The 21,702-nt window shown below is 37.4% G+C and overlaps 1 protein-coding gene across 1 annotated transcript in view; it reads left to right on the top strand.

Moving 5' to 3' along the window:
- The window catches only part of CFAP47 (cilia and flagella associated protein 47), a 965,255-nt gene that overhangs the window by 447,928 nt on the left and 495,625 nt on the right, over positions 1-21,702 (top strand). Inside the window, exons 44-45 of the mRNA XM_036744194.1 lie at positions 8,089-8,200; positions 9,509-9,735. Of these exons, the coding sequence (XP_036600089.1) occupies positions 8,089-8,200; positions 9,509-9,735 (339 nt within the window). The remainder of the gene's footprint in view (positions 1-8,088; positions 8,201-9,508; positions 9,736-21,702) is intronic.

The following is a 21,702-nucleotide window of genomic DNA, read 5'->3' as shown; positions in this document are numbered from 1 at the left end:
TCTCAGAAAGGCCTTCTGAATATAGATGGAGACAAGAACACATTAATCAAACATACACATAAGATGGAAAATTTTCCATCCTTAATGATAAAGAACTCCAAATAAGCAAAATTAATGCAAAATTCTAGAGCACAAAATAGCTGAAAGTAATTAGGGATGAGTTGTTTATTGGGAAAGGGGATGGGATTATGACAAGAGAGAACTGAATGTTTGTCTGGAATGAGGATCAAAATACATATTGCATTTGTGGCCAGAGGTTTTCCTTGGGATCTTCCTATCAAATATTGTTAGTCATATCATCTGTAAAATGAGGGGTTGGACTGAATGATCCTTAAGGTCTTTTCCTAGTGTTACATTCTCTGATTCTATAATTTTAAGTAAGAAATATCCCTACAAGAGTTCAGCAAGGAAGATGGCAGAATAAAAACAGAGACTTAGGTTCTCCCCCAATCCCCTCCAAATACCTGTAAAATGACTCTAAACAAATTCTAGAGCAGCAGAACCCACAAAATGATAGAGTGAAACAAATTTCCAGCCCAAGACAACCTGGAAGGTTCACAGGAAAGTTCTGTTGTACTCGGCAGACCAATACTGACCATGCCCCCCTCTCTCTACTCCACCCAGCAAAACTGGAGCAAGTTTCAGGGAACTGATTCACTGAAAGCTATGGTGATTTCCACACTTCCCAACCCACAAACGTCAAAAACAATTTAGAAGGTCAATAGGACAGGTCTGCTGTTTCCTGGGTGATAGAGGATTATGATCCAGCCCCGACCTCAGTATGGTGGACATAGCCCTGGAAGCATTGGCTGCTTCTGGATCTTTTGGCCCACAGACAGTGTGGGGATGATGTGGGGATTAACTGGCTGATCAAAAGGGTATTGCAGGGATCTCTTTGGTGGCACTAAGGCAGGATTCTCTTGCTTTGCCCTACTTGGATCTGGGTCACAGTCCTGGGGGCAGTCCTGGGGTGAGGAGGAGTGCTGGTGTGGTAGAGCTTGTGGAGGTGGAGATGGAATCTTCCTCATAGTTTCAAGGCAGAAAAGAGTGCTTGTGGTCACTCACAGACCAGAGCACAGGCTAGGAGAGGGAGTAAACACCTCTCCTTTGATCATACCACCTTGGAAGAACTGAAAATTTATAGGCCCCAAGAAGTATCTCTGAAAAAAACTGCACAAACCCCCTGAAGCTTGGGATAGTACACTCTCAACACTGGAAGCAGATTCCTACCTCAACAAAGGGTTAAAAAGTCAAGTAATTAGCTAGGAAAATGAGCAAACAGTGTTAAAAAAAAACTCAGACTTTAGAATCTTACTTTGGTGACAAAGATCAAAACATACAGCCAGAAGAAGACACTAAAGGCAAAGCCTCCAAGAAAAATACGAATTGGTCACAGGCCATGGAAGAGCTCAAAAAGGAGTTTGAAAATCAAGTAAGAGAAGTAGAAGAAAAATTGGGAAGAGAAATGAGAGTGATGCAAGAAAATCATGAAAAATGTGTGAACAGATTGCTAAAGGAGACCCTAAAAATACTGAAGAAAATAAGACCTTAAAAATGGAATAACCCAAATGACAAAAGAGCTCCAAAAAGCCAATGAGGAGAAGAATGCCTTGAAAAGCAGAATTGGCCAAATGGAAAAAGAGGTCCAAAAGCTCACTGAAGAAAATAATTCCTTAAAAATTAAAATGGAGCAAATGGAAGTTAATGACTATATGAGAAATCAAGAAATTATAAAACAAAACCAAAAGAATGAAAAAAATAGAAGACAATGAGAAATATCTCATTGGAAAAACAACTGATCTGGAAAATAGATCCAGGAGAGATAACTTAAATATTATTGGACTCCTTGAAAGTCATGATGAAAAAAAGAGGCTAGACATCCTCTTTCAAGAAATTATCAAGGAAAACTGCCCCGATATTCTAGGACCAGAGGGTAGAATAGAAATTGAAAGAATCTACCAATCACCTCCTGAAATACATCCCAAAAGGAAAACACCAAGGAATATTGTGGCCAAATTCCAGAGTTCTCAGTTCAAGGAGAAAATATTGCAAGCAGCCAGGAAGAAACAATTCAAGTATTGTGGAAACATGATCAGGATAACACAGGTTTTAACAGCTTCAACACTAAGGGAGCAGAGGGCTTGGAATATGATATTCCAGAGGTCAAAGGAGCTAGGATTAAAACCAAGAATCACCTACCCAGCAAAGCTGAGTATAATATAATGGCAATGAAGGTTATTCTTAAATACTCCAGGATATGTGATTTCATTGATGTGGATCCTCCCTCCTTATGGACATTACAGTCTCTCTGTGACTTAGTTTCCAAGAGTGGCTGGGGCCAAAATTTTCCCAGTGGCCAACTTAATGATAAGCCCTTTCCAACTCACCTAGTCTTGTATTGTGACAAGCAGCATATAATATATCTTTGAGTAATATCATCTATCATCAAGTTGGGCTTATTTTGGTAAGACCAGACACAATTTGTACTCTCTAGTATAACTTTCAAGAACTTATGGCTATTTCACATCTTGTTGAGGCACTGAAGAATAACTTTAGTGCAAGGGATTTTTAATTTGTTTTTTTTAATGCTCTCCTAAATTCCTACTGTGTTGGTTAATTTTAGTATTGAGGCAGTGCTTGATTCTTGAACGCTCTGCCAATAAACCATGATATTTAAAAGATTCTACTAAACTGGAAAGGCTTTGAGTAAGGACCCAACTTTGTTATGTTTCTGTCATCTAAGAAATAATCTAAGTATAGCACCCTTTATTATGCCCACAACTTTCACTTTTACTCATGGGTTTGGTCCCCAGAAGGCAACTGTTTCTCAGTATAATTATTCAGGTACGAACTCCTAAAAATATTCCTCATGAGTCCCCACTGGGGTGCTTCCCATTAACTATCAGCCAGTGGACTCATTTCATTCTTATCAAAGGCATTTAATCAAATGGTATGGTAAGAAGAGTTGTTATGAAATGTTTCCTACATAAACCTGGTGTGTACTCTTCTATAAATACAATATCTAGAGGAAAAGTTGACTTATGAGTAGACAAAATCCTTCCTTGTACTGTAGGAGGTTGTCTATAAGGCATATAATTATTATTAGCCACTTTTATAATTTTAAATTGTCCATCAGAAATTTGATCTTCTTAGTGAAAGCTAAAAGTCCCCGAACTTTAAAGTCTTCATTTAACTGTCTGTCCCTCTACTATAATTCTATAATTTATATTCTCTCAATCTATCTAAGGAAAATTTCCAGGCAGGGAGAAAAGGAGCACACTTGGGGCATGCAGGGAAGGCAGGGTGGAAGGAAACCAGCAGAAAATGTGACCCTGTTGACCTTAATCACCCCCTCCTCCTCTCCTTCTTCACCTGCGTGAGAAATAGAATAGAAAAACGCGGGCAGCCATCGACAGCATGACGCACCTCCAGGCCTATATCATTCACCACATAGTGGCCCTGCAGACCCTGCCTCTCTTGCAGCAGCAGAGGGACAGAGACGAGGGCCAGCCTTCCCCCCAGCACGTATCCGCAGCCCCGAGGCAGGCCGGCCAGGAAAGGACTGAGAGAAGGACTAGGGACTGGGTGGTGGAAAAGCCAGGAGGTGAGGAAGGCGCCATCCCCGAGCCCCAGGACCCTGGTCAGTGAGCGGTGGCCGGTGTGGCAGTGCGCACGGTGCTGGCTCGTGTTGTTGAGACCACTTCGCAGGTTGTCCAGGTGGAGCAAACGATCCTGAACCCTGTGCACGAACTACTGAACTTCCCCGTCTACTTAAAAGACAGCGTTGAGTTTGGAAACATCTGCAGTCATATGGCCCAACAACTGGAGGAACAGGCTTTTGACCAAGGCTTGATTGCACGAAGACCATCAACAAGAAACGGATCTATTCATTATGGAGCCTCCCAGCTGATGTCCCTGCTTTGGCCTGTATTGCTCTGAGGCCCCGTCCTCCAGAATCTTCTGGATCTGTGAATGTTATTGATATGAGAATTGAAGGCAGTCTGGCCATAAGCTATAGCCAAGGAGATATTGTACACAGGTCTTAATAGCAAAATGAGCCTTTGAGCTTTGTTACATCCTGCAGAATTGAGGGTTGTCATCCAGACCCTTCACAATTCTTTTCACATTTATCACAATCAGTAACAGGAAGGTAGAATTTTCAGGGATTTTTCCATTTTTCTGACTTGTTATGGATAAGAATATAGTTTGCTTTGGTTATATAATTGGATTAAGCACATTAATTTCCACATCAGATATTCCTTTTGACTTGTGTGTGTATATATATATATATATATATATGCACACACACACATATATATATGCACATATATATATATGCACACACATATTACATATATCTCTCTGTGTGTGTATATACATATATATATATGCATATATATAATTTTTTTCCTGTTGAGTCCTGGTTATTTACTTAGGGCTATTTTGTGGATAAAGCTCTATTGTTAATGAAAGTCTGAGCCATAAATGTGATATTTGAAAATCAATATATGTTCTCTGTTGCTGTGTATAAAAGAGATAGAAAGTATCCATTTATTTCAATTTCTAGTGAAAGAATAGTCTCTAGAAATTTGAAGACTCTGTTAATACTGCAGACTCTTGTCCCTGGTTTAGTGAATTTACTGTTTCACACCTACCAAATGGCTTATACGTTTTCTGCCTCCAATACCTTGGTTTGGAAATTGGAAGTGATGATAATCCCACTTAAGGTATTTGGAAGAAAAGATGCTAAATAAAAAAAAATTACAAATTGTAATGCAGAACACTTATTAATTCAACAACTGCTTATTAAGTGTCTACTAATTAAGCATGTTGCAGTGTTCTCAGTATTATGACACACCCACGTGGATCCTGCTTCAAAGAAGCTGATAGTCTAGCAAGGGAAATGTGGTACTACATAAATATTTAATAATTATATAATTAAAATATGGAACATACAGAACATAAGAAAAGTACAGAGTGTCAGGCAAGGCTCAAGGAAGGTAAATTTTTTCCTGATTGGTTGGGTTTAGGAAAGAGGTATTATGATAGAGATAGCACTTGAGCTAGATTTTGAAGAACAATTAGAATTTAAATTGGGAGAGGGTTTCCAAATGTAAGACATGGAAGCAGGGAAACAGTGAGTACAGTACACTATCCTGAAAATTTAAATTACAGTTATCCCTTCCATATTGCAGAGGTTTAGAGCATGGCACCCTTATGATCCGGAAAATGCGTGTAAAATTTTTTTGGCCCTCCTTTTGTACGAGAGAAGTAGTCTGAATTTGTTCTTTTTCTTTTATGGGGCATTTACAATACCATTTTATAAAGTTTGGGTTAAGTATTTGGTCATAGGCTATATGTAGGTCAATGTTAAGTAAAAATACTGTATGAAAAAGAATGTTTTTCTGTGTTGTCTGCTGGCCTTCATGTGTCATCTGTGGCTTCTGCAAAACGCCCCCCAAATTCCCATTTTATTTCTTATGCAGACCTGTGATATATTAAAACTGCAGTGGGAAAGTTTTGATGTGCAAAGGATAACTGTATTTCAGTATGATGTATCTGTGTTTACATTGCTAACAATAGAACATCTTGAGATGCAACAAGTTAGGTGTTTCAGGGAAAACCACACAAGCTGTGGAGAGAATGCCTGATAGTCCAATGGAATTTTAATTGCTAATATTTTCACAGAGTAATTTACAGAGAAATGGAAAGTTAGTCATAGAGGGAAAATATTCTAGCAAGTAGATTTATATACTATATGGATTGGCTTCCTGTGTTATGAATTTGAGGAGAATAGAAAGTTCACACATTCAGGGAAAAAATGCATTATACTCATATGTGCCAGGAAATGATGCTACTGTTTATAGAAATTATTCATCTGATACTTAAATTAAAATTAAAGCATAATTACTGTCAAATTAAATATAGTATACTCTTTTATTTTTTGTAAAGGAAGATAGTAAGTCACTGTGGCTCATTAAAACCTTTTCTATTTTTTGGAAAATACAGGGCTTATTTATATAAAATGAATTTGTTTTGATTATTTTATATAGCAGCACCCTGTTGAATTGTATAATAGTACATGTTTGAATAAAACATTTTTATAGAAAATAACATTCCTACATTTAATATGTTAACATTTTCAGTATAAGTTAAAAATAAGAGTATTAAAATAATAAAAACTTATTGATAGCAGTATAGGAAATAAACTGTGAAAAAAGACCCAGCCAGCCATAAAATATTCAGGCTGGATCCAAATTTATATCTAAATGTGTTAGCTCTAATTGCAAACTCATATTATGTAAGAGACTTCCTTATGTAAGAGACTCTCTCTTGACACAAAGGACTGGGGCATTTTAAGTGTTTTTTCTGGCTCAGTTTTCCTCACCTAGATTTATGTGAGAACTCCTCTATATGGTCTTATCTCCACAGTGCCCATCTGCCCTCCTTAAAAGTGCTCATACTTACAAGGGACAGCTAGGTGGTGCAGTGAAAAGAGCACTGGCTTTGAAGTCAGGAGGACCTGAGTTCAAATGCAGCCTCAGACGCTTGACACACTAGCTGTGTGACCTTGGGCTAGTCACTTAACCCGAATTGCCCTGCCTTCGCCTCCTGCAAAAAAAAAAAAATTAAAAACTTTTTTAAAAAGCATGCATTTTATTTATGCAGGGACGAACACAGAAATGACTCCTACTTGAGACTATAAGATGTTGGGAAAATCCCTTCTTTCTTGCACTATTGGAAAATTACATAGTTCCCATGATTCATAGAACTGCTGTAGGTAATGCCCTGTGAGGGCTTTTTTCTTCTGTCCATCTTTAGCTATGATTCTGATAGTCACATCATGATGATAAGCACTGAAAATCCTAGCATGTTGAAGGCACTGTGTTAAGTGTTGTAGACACAGAGAAAGGCAACAGGCAACAACAGTCCCTGCCCCGCAGGAATACGCAATCTAAATATCTATTTATCTGTCTATCTATCTATCTATCTATCTACCTATCTATCTATCTATATCTATGCATATACATACACATATGTGTATGTGTGTATGTATACGATGTGTATATAAAACACACACACACACACACACACACACACACATATATATATATATAATACATAAATACATATACACACACACATAGTCTCTGGCATTTATTCTTTCTCTTCCAAGATGATATTTTAAAGAAGTATTCTGGGCATTTGTATAATGGTACTATGGAGAAATAATACTGGGGCTTTAACAGACAGTTACAGCTCTTTGAAGACTCTGGAACCATAACGAACATTTCCCCCCCCTGTTCTGTACACTTCACTTCTACTTCCCGCTCCAGAGCCCAGTTAGTGTGAATCTTTCTCCTGTGACTCCTCTCTCCTAATCTCCCAGGAAGGTTCCAGAAAGGCACCTCCTGCTTAAGCGCTCACCATCTCATATTGAGTCTTGGAGTTTGGAAGGTTCTTTATTTCCATTTCCTGGTTGTGTTTCTATTACTCAGCTTCTTTTGTGGCCAGGTCCTTCTTCACAGCCAGGTTCAAACAAATTATCTTGGGAGCTGCTTCTAGTGAGCTCTGTAGGGAAAAAGAAAAAGGGAAAAGGGATGAAATCAGTGGCTTCTCCAAGTGTATTTAGTGTCAAGGATACATTAGTAGGGGCATTCCTCACCTCTGTCACTCTCTGCTCTGATTTTGCCCTCATCTGTTCGTTGATGCTCAGTTCCCTTTCTAAAGATACACTCTGTCAGTTGAGTCAGCTAAAGATTCATCTGGATGACCCCTGCCATGATTATTGAATTTGGGTGTCTCCTGAAGCTCTTTTTCTATCCCCACAAATTCTGGGACTAGCGGAGGGTTGATCCTCTGGTTGAATTTTGGTGTAGTCTGAAGGATGGAGCATCTTCTCAGAGTTGGATAAATGGTCCCCACGGGAGCTAAGCACCCTGTGAAATGTGCTACCTTAATGCCCCACTGTCAGAGTGCATGAAATGTAATTGTGTCAGGGCTTTATAGTTCCTTTAAGTTGTTTTTTAACCACCTTTTCTATTGAAACTTTAAAAAAGCTAACATTCAGATATGCTTGTGTTTCAGATTGGAGAATTTGTATACATTGTGGAAGGGACGAGTACTGTTCCTTTGCCTTCCAAATTCCTCCCAATAGATAATCCAAATATTTTGAATTACAACCACCCTCCTGATGAAGGTAGAGTAAATATAGCATAATATTTTTATAAGGCTAGTGCTTGAGGACAAGATGAATGCACATCTTGTTACCATGTAACAACACCACATTAAATCAAGCCCTTATCATATGGACTTGTTTTAGGGGATATAATTTGACCTACAATATATCAGAATCCATATAATCATTATACTTTTCATAACAAGGGTATGAATTTACATAGTAATTTGTAGCTTATTGAGGGTTTTTTACAACTTCAGTTTGACCTTCATGATCCTGGGAGTTGGGCAAATTATTATCGTTATTATTTTAATTTTGAAGATAAAGTGAGAGAAGTAAAGTGATATTCTCAAAGTCATAGAGCTTGAGAGGAGCAGGATTTATTTTGGCACCTGTATTCTGGGTCCAAATTCTACCCATTATGAGCCGTGGTTATAATGCAATTGAATAGTATAAAGAAAATACTGCAAAGAGTGAACCTTTATAAGAACTCAATAGATTCTATGTTCCTAAATTAAAAGCTCATAAAAATGAAGTTTTTGCAGAATAATATAGAAATCAAATATTGTATGCATTGTACATGAATTAGCTTAGGCACCATTTTAAATTTTTCTCAATAAATTTGAGGCTTGAATTGATAAGATACGGCCTCAATCAGTTTTCCCCAACTCCCCAGCCCCAATTTTTCTGAGATTCAAGTAAAAAGCAAAGCTTAGGCTCGAGCATATTTGATTAACTAGAATTCCCTATTCCCTAAACACAGTGGATAACACAGAATTAGCTAGAATTTATTTTTTTTAATTTGCTTGTCTGTCATATATGCAAACTACTTTTCTGGCTTGGTCACCCAATGGATAGGCTCAAAGATCTATTATGAGACTATTAGAGTAGGTGGATGATTGCTTGCCATCTTTGCCTTGGAATATTTTTTGTTAATAAGGTATTAAAATTAATTTTAAAGTAAATTCTAATTTATGCAGATATTCTTTTTATATCTTCATCCCCTTCTCTTTTGCTCTGTACTTAACATGAGTACAATAGTTACTCTGTCTCTAAATTTTGATATTATTTAATATTACATGACAACTAAATGACAAGGAACATTTTCTTTGTTGTTAGTTTTTTGTAATCTTAAATCAGTATAGATTAAATATTTTGCATGAATGCTTATTTGATAAAGAAATCTTAAACTTTGCAATGATTTAAACGAAAAAATGATAAATTACAAAATAAGTGACGGGTTACATGTTCCTATATCTAACTCTCACAATTAATGAAGCCAGTGACATTTCAATAGTAATGAGTATTTTTTGTTGCTGTTTATTTCAGATTTAGGCAAGGATGATCCAATTCTGCATTTGAAATGTGATCTCAATAATATCCTAGAATTGGAACTCAAGGTGCCACTGGTTAATGAGGCCAGGGCAAAGGCCCTAGATTTTTCAGCGCATCAGCAGATGTCATCTCTTGAGTATGAACGAAGGAAAATCACAGGAACTCTCAACAGTAGTAGTGTACGAGCTGCAATTGCTCTCTTAGGACTGACAAAACTTGAGGTAGGAGTTGAGGAAAACCACAAATATTTTTTTGGTGTGTAGGTAGGTTTGGCTTATTAATTAATGATGCTTTTTTTAAAAGTACTATTGGGGCAGCTAGGTGGCTCAGTGAGCAGAGCACTGGCCCTGGAGTCAGGAGGACCTGAGTTCAAATCCAGCCATGTGACCTTGGGCAAGTCACTTAACCCCAATGGCCCTGTCCAAAAAAAACCAAACATAAAAGTACTATTAACAAATTACAAAAAATTGCATTTCTTTTTATTCCTAGAAAGCACCCTCATTTGTCATTGTATTTTCAAATAAGCTCAATTAAGCTGATGATAAAATTTGAGAAAATATAACTACATTTGTTATCTCTATAAATTGGTGTTTATAGATTTTATCGTTATGATTTAAATTTAATCTAAAGCCATTTCTTTAGTATTTGATTTTTTTTCCTTCCACTAAAGTCCTCTTCCCATTATAGCCATGGACCATACTCTATATCTTTGGTTACAATGTCTAAATATGCCATGGAGATGATCTTAAGCTCTTCAAAGCTTATGCCAATGGAATACAAGGTCTGAATAGTTACTAAGTTGGGAAAGCATTGATTAGGGGCTGAGTGATGGGTTTTATCAGTTTTGTTATGACTAAACCAAGTTATTTTGGAAAGATTCAGCAATAGAATGAACTATTTTTATTACATTAAATTCTTAAATTATTTATGAAAGTAAGTTCTGCTTTTGTAGAGGAGACATCCAAATTGATGAAATCACAGTTCCTTGAAGTATTGAAGCATTCGATTTTTAATGCAATGGATATTGTTTATGTGTCTTACTACCTGTCAAAATTGTAAAATTGATTGGTGTAAATAAAAACATCTCTCCAATAAAGTAATAAAGTTTCCTTAAAGGTGAATGTAACAACAATCTTGCTAGCAGCTACTGTGGCTATGTAAAACCAACAACAACCAGCACACAAAAGGGCTGCTAACACAGGTTCTTTTGATCTGCTTTACTAAGGAAAGCAGCTTTAAGGAGTTAACAATCTCAGTTTAATCAAACATACATATATCATTCACTTGGTTCAGGGGGAAAAGGTCAGCCCCCTGAACTTCAAGGCAAACACAAACAGAAATTACAAACATCAACAGACAGACCTTGTCTGATTCAAATCACAATACATGGTTACCAGAGAAGAACCAATGGGTCTGGGTTACAAAGCCGGGGGGCAGTTACAGCTTGCCCAGAGTCTCAACACTCCTCGCCTGGGGGTGCCCCAAAAGTCAAACATGAAGATCCCCTCAATCATATCCTGTTCAGAGCCCTGAGGGCTCTGACCTCACCCAGGCTGGGTCTGTGAAAGTTCCCCATCCCCAGTATCACAGCATATATAAGTCGATGACTCTCGATTGTCTTAATGCTGAGAGATAGATGAGAAATATTCCAAGACAAAGACAGCAGAAAGATTTCCTACCTATTCAAACAAAATGGAGACTTAGTCTTAGCATCCCAAAAGGGAAGGACAGAGAAAAGTCAGATTGCCTTAAGAGCGACCTGATTTATATCGCTTTTTTATCTTGCTTCAGCTAACTCTAGAGCATCTAAAGTTACAATGATGAATTTGAAAAACAATTCAGATAATATAGCAATAGAACTAAGCAAAGAAATTCAGTCAATCTTAAAGCTATTACAAAGTATTAACATTTACATATATAATAGTATACATATTTACATATATAATAGTATAGCAACTAACTCTATAAAAAATTCAAATAAGAATTAGATATAAAATTAATACCAGTAGGAAATTTCGCCACACCACTGAAAGGAAACATCAGTTCAAACAAAGTAATAAATAGGAAATAAATTGCAGACATGAAGAAAGAAGTGGAGAAACCGCGTTTGACAAATACACGGAGAGAATTGAATGGAAAGAACAGACAGAGAATCTTACATTAGAAAGGGACCTGAGAGGTCATTTAAGTACTTGAAGAGAAATCTCATCTACAACCTCCCTGACAAATGATCATCCAGAATCTATCTGAAGAGCCACAGTGAAGAGAAACTGCCTCTGAGGCAGCCTCTGGACAGCTCTGATGACTAGGATATTTTTACCTCATCATCCAAACCTGCCTCTCGGCAACTTCCTCTCATTGCTCTTCCTCCTGTCTTCTGGGGCCAAGCAGGATGAGTTTTGTGATTGTAGATGTATGTTTGGGATATCTGCCTGGAAGATATCTACTCCCACAAATTCTAACCTACTTCACTGACAAGATTAAGTCCATATAAGAGAAGATCCTTCTCTTCAAATCTTCTTAGCATCACCACTCTTCTGTCCTCTTCCCTTGATGCCTCAGAGAAAGCAATATTCCTATTAGTTGTTAAGCAGAATCAGTCTTTGCCTTGATCATACACCTCTCAGGCCCTGCAGGACTATGGCCAACAAGAATTACCCTCCATATGAATCTTCAAATTCTCTCTTTCTGCTCCTCCACTGCCTATAAAAAACTCAGGTTTCCCCAAAATGTTTGACACTTCTTCTTGTCCAGGTGCCATCCCATCTACGTCTTTCCTTCTACTTCTCCCAAACCTCTTGAAAGAGTTGCCTTTGCTTAGAGTTTTCACTATCTTGTTAGCTACTATCGCCCCCTTAAAATCTGTTGACTTCAATCACCATCACACTATTGGAATTCTTAAAAATCTCTTAAGGACATTTCCAGATTGAGAGTAAATTTTCAATTTTAATTCCTTACAAATTGGATTAGACATCTAATCCAATTAGGTCATATATCTCCAGGCTCAATTCAGAGTCTATCAATTTTTAATGTGCTTGATAATTCATAGGCCCAGTCCCTGTCCTTCATATGGACTCATGCTGCAACAAATTCCTTGTATTAAGAAAAAATGTGAACAAAAGATTTATTTTTATATGGGGCCTAAAGTGAGTTGTTAAATAATGCCTGTCTTGAAGAATAAATTATTGAAATATAAGAGATTATATTAATGACAATGTAATATCAACAACATAAAAAAATTTATGAGAAGCAGCCAAAATGTACTCATAGACACATTTATCTCTCTGAATGCTTATATTAATGAGACCAAAAATAAGGAACTAATGAGCTGAGTTTGCAATTAGCAAAATTAGAAAAGGAATAAGTTAATACAAAAACAGTAAATTGTGAAAATAAAAAGAGATCAATAATATAAAAGAATAAAGTAACAATTGAATTGATTAAAAAAAGAGCTAGGTTTTCAAAAAGACCAGTACACTTGATTAAAATAGTCAATCTAATTTTCAAAAGGAGAGAGGAAAATCAAATTACCATATTAGAAATGTATGCAACAACAAATAAAGATAAATAAATACAATCATCAACAGCTCTTATCTATTAGCTATATGTCATCAACCCTGAACATGAGAAAGAAATGAGTGAATAATTACAAAAATATGAAATGCTAAGACTGATAAAATAAAAAATAAGTAACCTATAGAAAATAATTTTAGAAATGGAAATTAGACAATTCCCTAATGAGCACCTCCAAAGATGTTACAAGGTTTAAAGAATTCCCATGATTTGACAGATGCATCATACTCATGGCTGGTTTCCTTGATTAGACTTTATTGACGGATGTCCAGAAAGAGAAGTGGGTAGGTTCTTTACCTGGAATCTTGAACCTTAAGTTGTTTTTTTTTTTTTTTATGTAACTGTATTTCAAGGTTATTGCTTTCCTTTGTACTCCTATGAATTTAAAAAAACATTATTCTGAGAAGGTCTCCACTGGCTTCTCTAGACTGCCAAGGGGGTCCATGACACAAAAAATGTGGCCATTTAAGAAGTGACCATTTCATCCTAGACTTTGTGGAATGAATCAATGAAGAGCCCAGGGGAGCTTGACATAAATATTAGCTTTTGGAAGAACAAATTTTAGAGGGTTCAGAGGAAGAGTAAGATGTATCCCATGGTCTAACAGTGTACCTGAGAATTCAGTCCAGGAGAGAAGGGAAGTTCTAAAGATTGTGTGCCTTATGATCTTAAGTTCCCCAAGGCTCTGGATTCCTATGGACAAGGCCTGACCTTAAGCAATGAACCAAAAATGTAATTTTCTTTTTAGCTTGTTTCTCTACCTGGAGCATACTCTTGGACAGTCTCCAAATATAGTTTATGAATAGTTTATGTCAAGATTTCTATAAGTGTAAGTAAAAAAGGGTGCCCATCTGACATGGAAGCACTCAGGATAGCTGTTACATATGGGACAACTGCTACTTAATCCCAAAGAGGATGCAATCTGAGCAGGCTATAGTACACAAGGACTATGACTGTCTTACTCTTAGAAACTCTGCCTTTCTCATTGTAGTCAAAAATTTCATTAGCTTTTTTTGGCTGCTGACTCCTTAAGTTCACAGGACACTAACAAGTGGAACTTTTTAAAAAAAGTTATCTAACCATGTATGTATGTTCCATGCATGGCCCATGGTTGTGCATGTTCCCTACATGTTGCCCCATGTATGCTCCCTAGGCACATACATTTTCTGTATGTTTGTCCTCATTAGTGGTATACTAAAATACTCACTAGTGGTATACAAACAGTGGTATACACTAGTGGTAACCTATGGGAGAGTATATCCATGCCTGCATGAATGTTTTATTTCCGTACTTGTGAACTTAGAAATTCCTTTATCTTGTCCACTCCATCTTTGCCTATATCTTACGACCTCTGATCCTGTTCTTTGCCTCACTCTAACGCCGATAATTCCACCTTACAATATCCCAGCTGACACCTCTGCACTGGCTTCACTTTACACTCTCAACCCCTTGTTGAACATTTGCAATATATACTATTTTCTTTTTTTGAATACCTGTTCTATCCCTGATCATATCTTACAAACTTCAACCTTAGATGACTCCCACTTTTACCTCTGTGTTGCTGAGCAGAACTAGAGGAAGTCACAAAACTATGTGGATTGGGCCTACTACAGATCTATTTATATAATCTCAAAGGGGCCCTCACTACAGTAAGGCAATCCTAAAGCAATTCCTTCTTAATTGATTCTCTATCTCAGTCACTGAGATACTCTTCCAAGCTTTTTCTTTTCTCCCAAGTCTCTCAAAGCACTCCCTCCCCTCACCCTCTTACCTAAAGACCTTAGGTTATATTTCACTGAGAAAATTGAAAATATTTGCCAGGAGATTCTCATTCTTCCTCATTTCACATACTTTTGACTTCACTTCTACTGTTTTCTCATTCACTCCAGTCTTTGATGAAGAGGTAGACCTTTTTCTTAAGACCAACCTGTCTATACACACCTTTGATCTCATCACCTCTTTTTTTTTCTTTTTTTTAAATTTATTTTTATTTATTTAACATATTTAGTTTTCGGCATTGATTTTCACAGTTGTCCCATATGTATTGAATTACAAATTTTCTCCCCATTTCTACCCACCCCCCCACTCCAAGATGGCATATATTCTGGTTGCCCTGTTCCCCAGTCAGCCTTCCCTTCTGTCACCCCACTCCCCTCCCATCCCCTTTTCCCTTCCTTTCTTGTAGGGCAAGATAAATTTCTGCGCCCCATTGCCCATGTATCTTATTTTCTAGTTGCATGCAAAAACATTTTTTTTTGTTTTTGAACGTCTGTGTTTAAAACTTTGAGTTCCAAATTCTCTCCCCTCTTCCCTTCCCACCCACCCTCCCTAAGAAGTCAAGCAATTCGACATAGGCCACATGTGTATCATTATGTATAACCCTTCCACAATACTCATGTTGTGAAAGACTATATTTTGCTCCTTCCCAACCCATCCCCCTTTATTGAATTTTCTCCCTTGTCCCTGTCCCCTTTTGAAAGTGTTTGCTTTTGATTACCTCCACCCCCATCTGCCCTCTCCTCCATCATCCCCCCCCCCTTTTTATCTCCTTCCCTCTTCTTTCCTGTGGGGTAAGATACCCAATTGAGTATGTATGGTATTCCCTCCTCAGGCCAAATCTGATGAGAGCAAGATTCACTCATTCCCCTCCTCCCACAGAACTGCTTACTCTTGCCACCTTTATGCAAGATAATCCACCCCACTCTATCTCTCCCTATCTCTCCCTCTCTCAATATATTCCTCTCTCATCCCTCAATTTGATTTTATTTCTTTTAGATATCTTCCCTTCATCTTCAACTCACCCTGTTCCCACTCTCTCTCTCTCTATATATATATATATACACATACATATATACATACATACACATTCACTTATGTATATACATAAACATATATATATGTGTGTGTGTGTGTGTGTGTGTGTGTGTGTGTGTGTGTGTGTGTGTGTGCGTGTATGGATATTCCATTCAGCTACTCTAATACTGAGGTCTCATGAATCATACACATCATCTTGCCATGTAGGAATGTAAACAAAACAGTTCAACTTTAGTAAGTCCTTTGCAATTTCTTTTTCTTGTTCTTTTTCTTGATTACCTTTTCATGCTTCTCTTGATTCTTGTGTTTGAAAGTCAATTTTTCTATTCAGCTCTGGTCTTTTCACTGAGAAAGCTTGAAAGTCCTCTATTTTATTGAAAATCCATATTTTGCCTTGGAGCATGATACTCAGTTTTGCCGGGTAGGTGATTCTTGGTTTTAATCCTAGCTCCATTGACATCTGGAATATTGTATTCCAAGCCCTTCGATCTCTTAATGTAGAAGCTGCCAGATCTTGGATTATTCTGATTGTGTTTCCACAATACTCAAATTGTTTCTTTCTGGCTGCTTGCATTATTTTCTCCTTGATCTGGGAGCTCTGGAATTTGGCAACAATATTCCTAGGAGATTTCTTTTTGGGATCTATTTGAGAAGGCAATCAATGGATTCTTTCAATTTCTATTTTGCCCTGTGGCTCTAGAATATCAGGGCAGTTCTCCTTGATAATTTCTTGAAAGATGATACCTAGGCTCTTTTTTTGATCATGGCTTTCAGGTAGTCCAATAATTTTTAAATTATCTCTCCTGGATCTATTTTCCAGGTCAGTGGTTTTTCCAATGAGATATTTCACATTGTCTTCCATTTTTTCATTCCTTTGGTTCTGTTTTATAATATCTTGATTTCTCATAAAGTCACTAGCTTCCACTTGCTCCAATCTAATTTTTAAGGTAGTATTTTCTTCAGTGGTCTTTTGGACATCCTTTTCCATTTGGCTAATTCTGCCTTTCAAGGCATTCTTCTCCTCATTGGCTTTTTGGTGCTCTTTTGTTCTTTTGTTATTTGAAGTAGTCTATTTTTTAAGGTGTTGGTTTCTTCAGTATATTTTTCAGTATTTTTTGGGGTCTCCTTTAGGAAGTCATTGACTTGTTTTTCATGGTTTTCTCACATCATTCTCATTTCTCTTCCCAATTTTTCCCCCACCCCTCTAACTTGCTTTTCCAAATCCTTTTTGAGCTCTTCCATGTCCTGGGACCAGTTCATGTTTTTTCTTGGAGCCTTTTGTTGTAGGCTCTTTGACTTTGTTAACTTCTTCTGTCTGTATGTTTTGGTCTTCTTTTTCACCAAAGAAAGAATCCAAAGTCTGAGACTGAATCTGGGTGCGTTTTTGCTGCCTGGCCATATTCCCAGCCAACTAACTTGACCCTTGAGTTTTTCCGTGGGATATGAGTGCTTGTAGAGTTTAGAGAACTATGTTCCATGCCTGGGGGGATGCGCCAGCTCTGCCACACCAGCACTCCTCCTTCCTCAAGAACCCGAAACCCGGACTGGACTTAGATCTTCAGCAGGCTGTGCACTCCTGCTCTGATCCGCTACTTAATTCCTCCCACCAGGTGGGCCTGGGGCCGGAAGCAACTGCAGCTGTCCTTCTGTAGCTGCCCCACCTCTGCTGCCCCGGGGGCAGTGGCCGAACCCGCGAACTCCTTCCACTCCTGCAGCTTTTCCCACTAACCTTCTCTGCTGTCTTTGGTGTTTTTGGGTTGAGAAGTCTGGTAACTGCTGCAGCTCACTGATTCAGGGCGCTAGGGCCCGCTCCACCCGGCTCCTGGTCTGGTTGGTCCAAGCCGCTCACACTGGGCTCTGCTCCACTCTGCTCTGCTTCTTGCTCCGTGTGGGATAGACCTCACCGAGAGACCCTCCAGGCTGTCCTGGGCTGGAGCCCTGCTTCCCGCTGCTGTTTTGTGGGTTCTGCAGTTCTCGAATTGGTTCAGAGCCATTTTTTATAGGTTTTTGGAGGGACTTGGCAGGGAGTTCATGCTAGTCCCTGCTCTCCAGCTGCCATCCTGGCTCTGCCCCCAATCTCATCACCTCTTGACTACTCAGATAGATTGCCCCCAACTATCATCCCTACATTCTCTTTAATATTCAGGCTCTCCCTGACTACTGGTTCCTTCCCTACTTCCCTACCCATTATGGTCACATCTACCTTAACCTTAAGAAGTCATGGCTGAGTCTACCTTCCCATATAGCTCTATTCTTGCTGCTCTCAGTTGAATTTTTTGACGAAGCTTCTATATTTGGTGCTTTGAATTCCTCTCCTCTGACTCTGTTTGAAAACCTTTACAATCTTGATTCTGACCTCATCATTCAATGGAAACTGCTCTTTCCAAAATTAGTAATGTTTTCTTGATGGACAAGTCTAGTAGCCTTTTCTCAATTCTCATCTTGCTTGAAATCTCCGCAGTATTTGACATTGTTATCTTGCATAGTCTTTCCTCTCTGGGTTTTTTGACATCGTATTCCCTTGGTTCTCTTCTTATCTGGCTGACCACTCCTCAGAGTCCTTTGCCAGATCTTTATCCATATTTCACCCACTAACTATGAGACTCCCTAAGGCTCTGTTCTAGGCCTTCTTCTGTTTTCCTCATAACTTGGTAAATTAGTATCAAGTTAGATTAGTAACTCAATTGGTAATCTCAATAGTTCTTATGGGTTCAGTTATCATCTCCATACAGATGATTCTCTTATTTATAAATCCAGGTCTAGTTTTTTTTTTTTTTTTCCTGAGCTCTAATCCTGAATCATCTACTGCATACTGAATATTTTGAATGGAATATCTCAGAGACATCAAATAACATATTGGATTTAGTCAACCCAAGATTTCTGAAAATAGAATTAATTTTCTTTTCTCTCCAAACTAATCCCTCTTATAAACTTCCATGTAATTGGTGTTCCTCTTCTTCTTCTTCTTTTTCTCCCTTGCCACACGTGGTCCTTCTTTCCACTTGAGGTGTCATAGACTTACAAGTGGATGTTCTGCCTAAAGGAACATAACTTTTGGTTACTTATATTTTGTGAGATATCCTGGGGTTTGGAGACTAGATTTTTAAAATTTCTATTTATTTTGTTATTATTACTATTTTTTCTCAAAAAAGCTAGGACAACTTAATATTTGTCTTGCACTGTTTTTGTTTATGATTTCTTAAAATATAGCTCTGAAAAACAGTCTTTAAAAAAGCCCAATTGTGATTCAAATGGATCTACTTGGCTATGCCTTCAAACCTAAATCATTCTGGCTTTCATTGAATGGCCAGTAACAATCCCCCAGTCCAAGCCTTCCTTGCTCATTGTTTGGGTTTTGATGGTTTAGAGTGAGTGCAAGTAGCAATTGTCCTTTATTTCCCATTTAACACTCTTCAAAACCTGGTCCCGTCTTACTTTTCTAGTCTTCTTACATTCTATTTCTTTCCATCAATTCAGTGGTCCAGCCAAACTGAACCATTTGTCTTACAAGGCTCATGTGTTTGCATTGGCAGTTCCCCATTCCCAGACTGCTCTCCTTTCTTAACTCCATGCCTTGGAATTCTTGGCTTCCTTCAAAGAAGGAAGGAAAAAACGTGTTATCAAGTCTACTATGTGCTTTACAAATATCATCTTGTTTGATCCTTACAATAACCTGGAGAGTTAGGTGCTATTATTTTCTTCATTTTAGAGTTGAGGAAACTGAGTCAAACAAATTATTCTATAAGTATCATGTATAGATCTCTATTTAGATATGTCTTCCCTATTAGAATGTAAACACCTTTAGGCCAAGAATTTTTTTTCTTTCCTCCTTTTCTTTTATCTTTCCTTGTCTTACATTTAGGTCATTGTCTGGCATAGTTTAAATGCTTAGTACAGTGCTTATTGAACTAGTGACTACATAGTTGGAATCTTTTCTTGTTACTTTATTTGTTATGCTGTCCTATTAAAAGTATTTTGTTTGATCTAATATGTCTTCTCATAGCTGGTACAATAACACATATTGTAAAGGGCCTTATAAGCTCTGATTTTTGAGTAGATGTTTACTCTGATATTCTTTGAAACACAGGGTAGCTTCAAATAAATGATTACATGAGGTTGGAAAGGTAGCATGGGATCAGAACATTAAGAACTTTAAAAGTCCAGCAAAGGAGTTTACATTAAATCCTAAAGGCAATAGGAAGCCATTGTATTTTATTAAGTTTGTCAGTGACATGCTCTCAATTATTCCCTTTTAATATCCAAGTAAAGAGAAGGGAACAGATACAAGAAATGGTGTGGAGTTAAAAATGATAAGATTTGAAAATTGATTGGACATTTGGGGTGAGAGAGAGAGAGAGAGATGGCACCAAAATTTTGAACTGGGTTGTCTAGAAGGATGATGGTTGTCTTCGACAGAAGCAGGGGAGGCAGGATGAGTATAGATTATGAAGGAAATCAAGTAAGTTCAGCTTTAGATGTGATGAGGTCAATATGGGACACTTAGAAGCAAGAGAGCATCCAGTGAATGGCAAACCAATGAGTAAAGATCCATTAGTCTATTTCATATGTACATCAGTTGAAAGTTCTAGGTCTAGGATGTTTACTTTGGAAAACTCTTGAGGGAAAGCAGGGGAGATTATAGGCATATTAGCTCTCTCCAAATTTTTGAAGAGTTGTCATTGGAAGAAGAATTAGTTTTGTTCCATTTGGGCCCAGAAGACAGAATGAGGAAGAATGAGTAAGAGTGGTAAAAAGGCAAATTTAGGCTTAACGTTAGGAAAAAAACAACCTCTGAGTAATTAGAGCTCTCCAAAAATGAAATTGATTGCATAGGATATAGTAGGCTCCCCCTCCTTGAAGGTCTTCAATCAAAGACTGGGTGGATGGCCATCTATCTCTTAGCTATAGTTTGTGCTAGATGGTCGATGAAATACCTTTTACTCTGAAGAGTCTATGACTCAATGTTATATACTGGTATATTTAGAAAAGCAAAAAGAAACGATCAAAATAATTATTATTTTATTAAATTACTATTTAATGGATTTTTATTATGTTCAATGGCTACTTAATAGAGCTTCACTAAAATAGCAACAAATAAGATGAAATCAGAAAATCTCTATATTTTCTTAACAAAAACTGAAAAAAATGAGAGGAAATAATTATATTGATATAATCATTTGACATAATTCATTATAATCTCAATGAAGTGGATCAAGGTCTTCATAATTAGTCTAACAATATATTATTCTCAACTCAAAACAAAAAATAAATTTAAATTTCCGAAGCAGTGACTAAGATAATTTTAATAGAAACAAAATAAAAATTAAATAATTAAAAAGCATACAACGTACATGACTGGGTTAAGACAATACTTTAAAATATGTTACCCTTAGTATTGTAACAATAGTAAAAGCTGACTGATATAACATTTAATTTTTATAAATTGCTTTGCATGCATATGTCATTCCATGGTTTGCTTATTTGCTAAATGGTTTCCTTATTTGCTAAATGGGATTGATAAAGAAACACAGCATGACATGGTGGAGGGAGAGCTAGCCTCAGTAGGTCAAGTCCCACTTTGCACATATACTGGCTATGTGACCGAAAACTCAGTTATGCTGCAGATACCTGTCTGCATTGGCAGTAGAAATTTCCTTATCTGGAGTTGCCTAAACCAATCAAATCATTCCAAGCATTCCCTCTCCTCAAAATACCTGTAGTACTTAGATTGATGTGAGGATCCAATAAGATCACAAATGTAAAGCGCTTTGCAAACCAGAAATGACATTAGCTTAAAGTTG

Source organism: Trichosurus vulpecula, chromosome 2 (assembly GCF_011100635.1).
Source record: "Trichosurus vulpecula isolate mTriVul1 chromosome 2, mTriVul1.pri, whole genome shotgun sequence".
Taxonomy (NCBI): Eukaryota; Metazoa; Chordata; class Mammalia; order Diprotodontia; family Phalangeridae; genus Trichosurus; species Trichosurus vulpecula.
The sequence above is the reverse complement of the archived record's forward strand: the minus strand, read 5'-3'. Positions and strand labels throughout refer to the sequence as shown.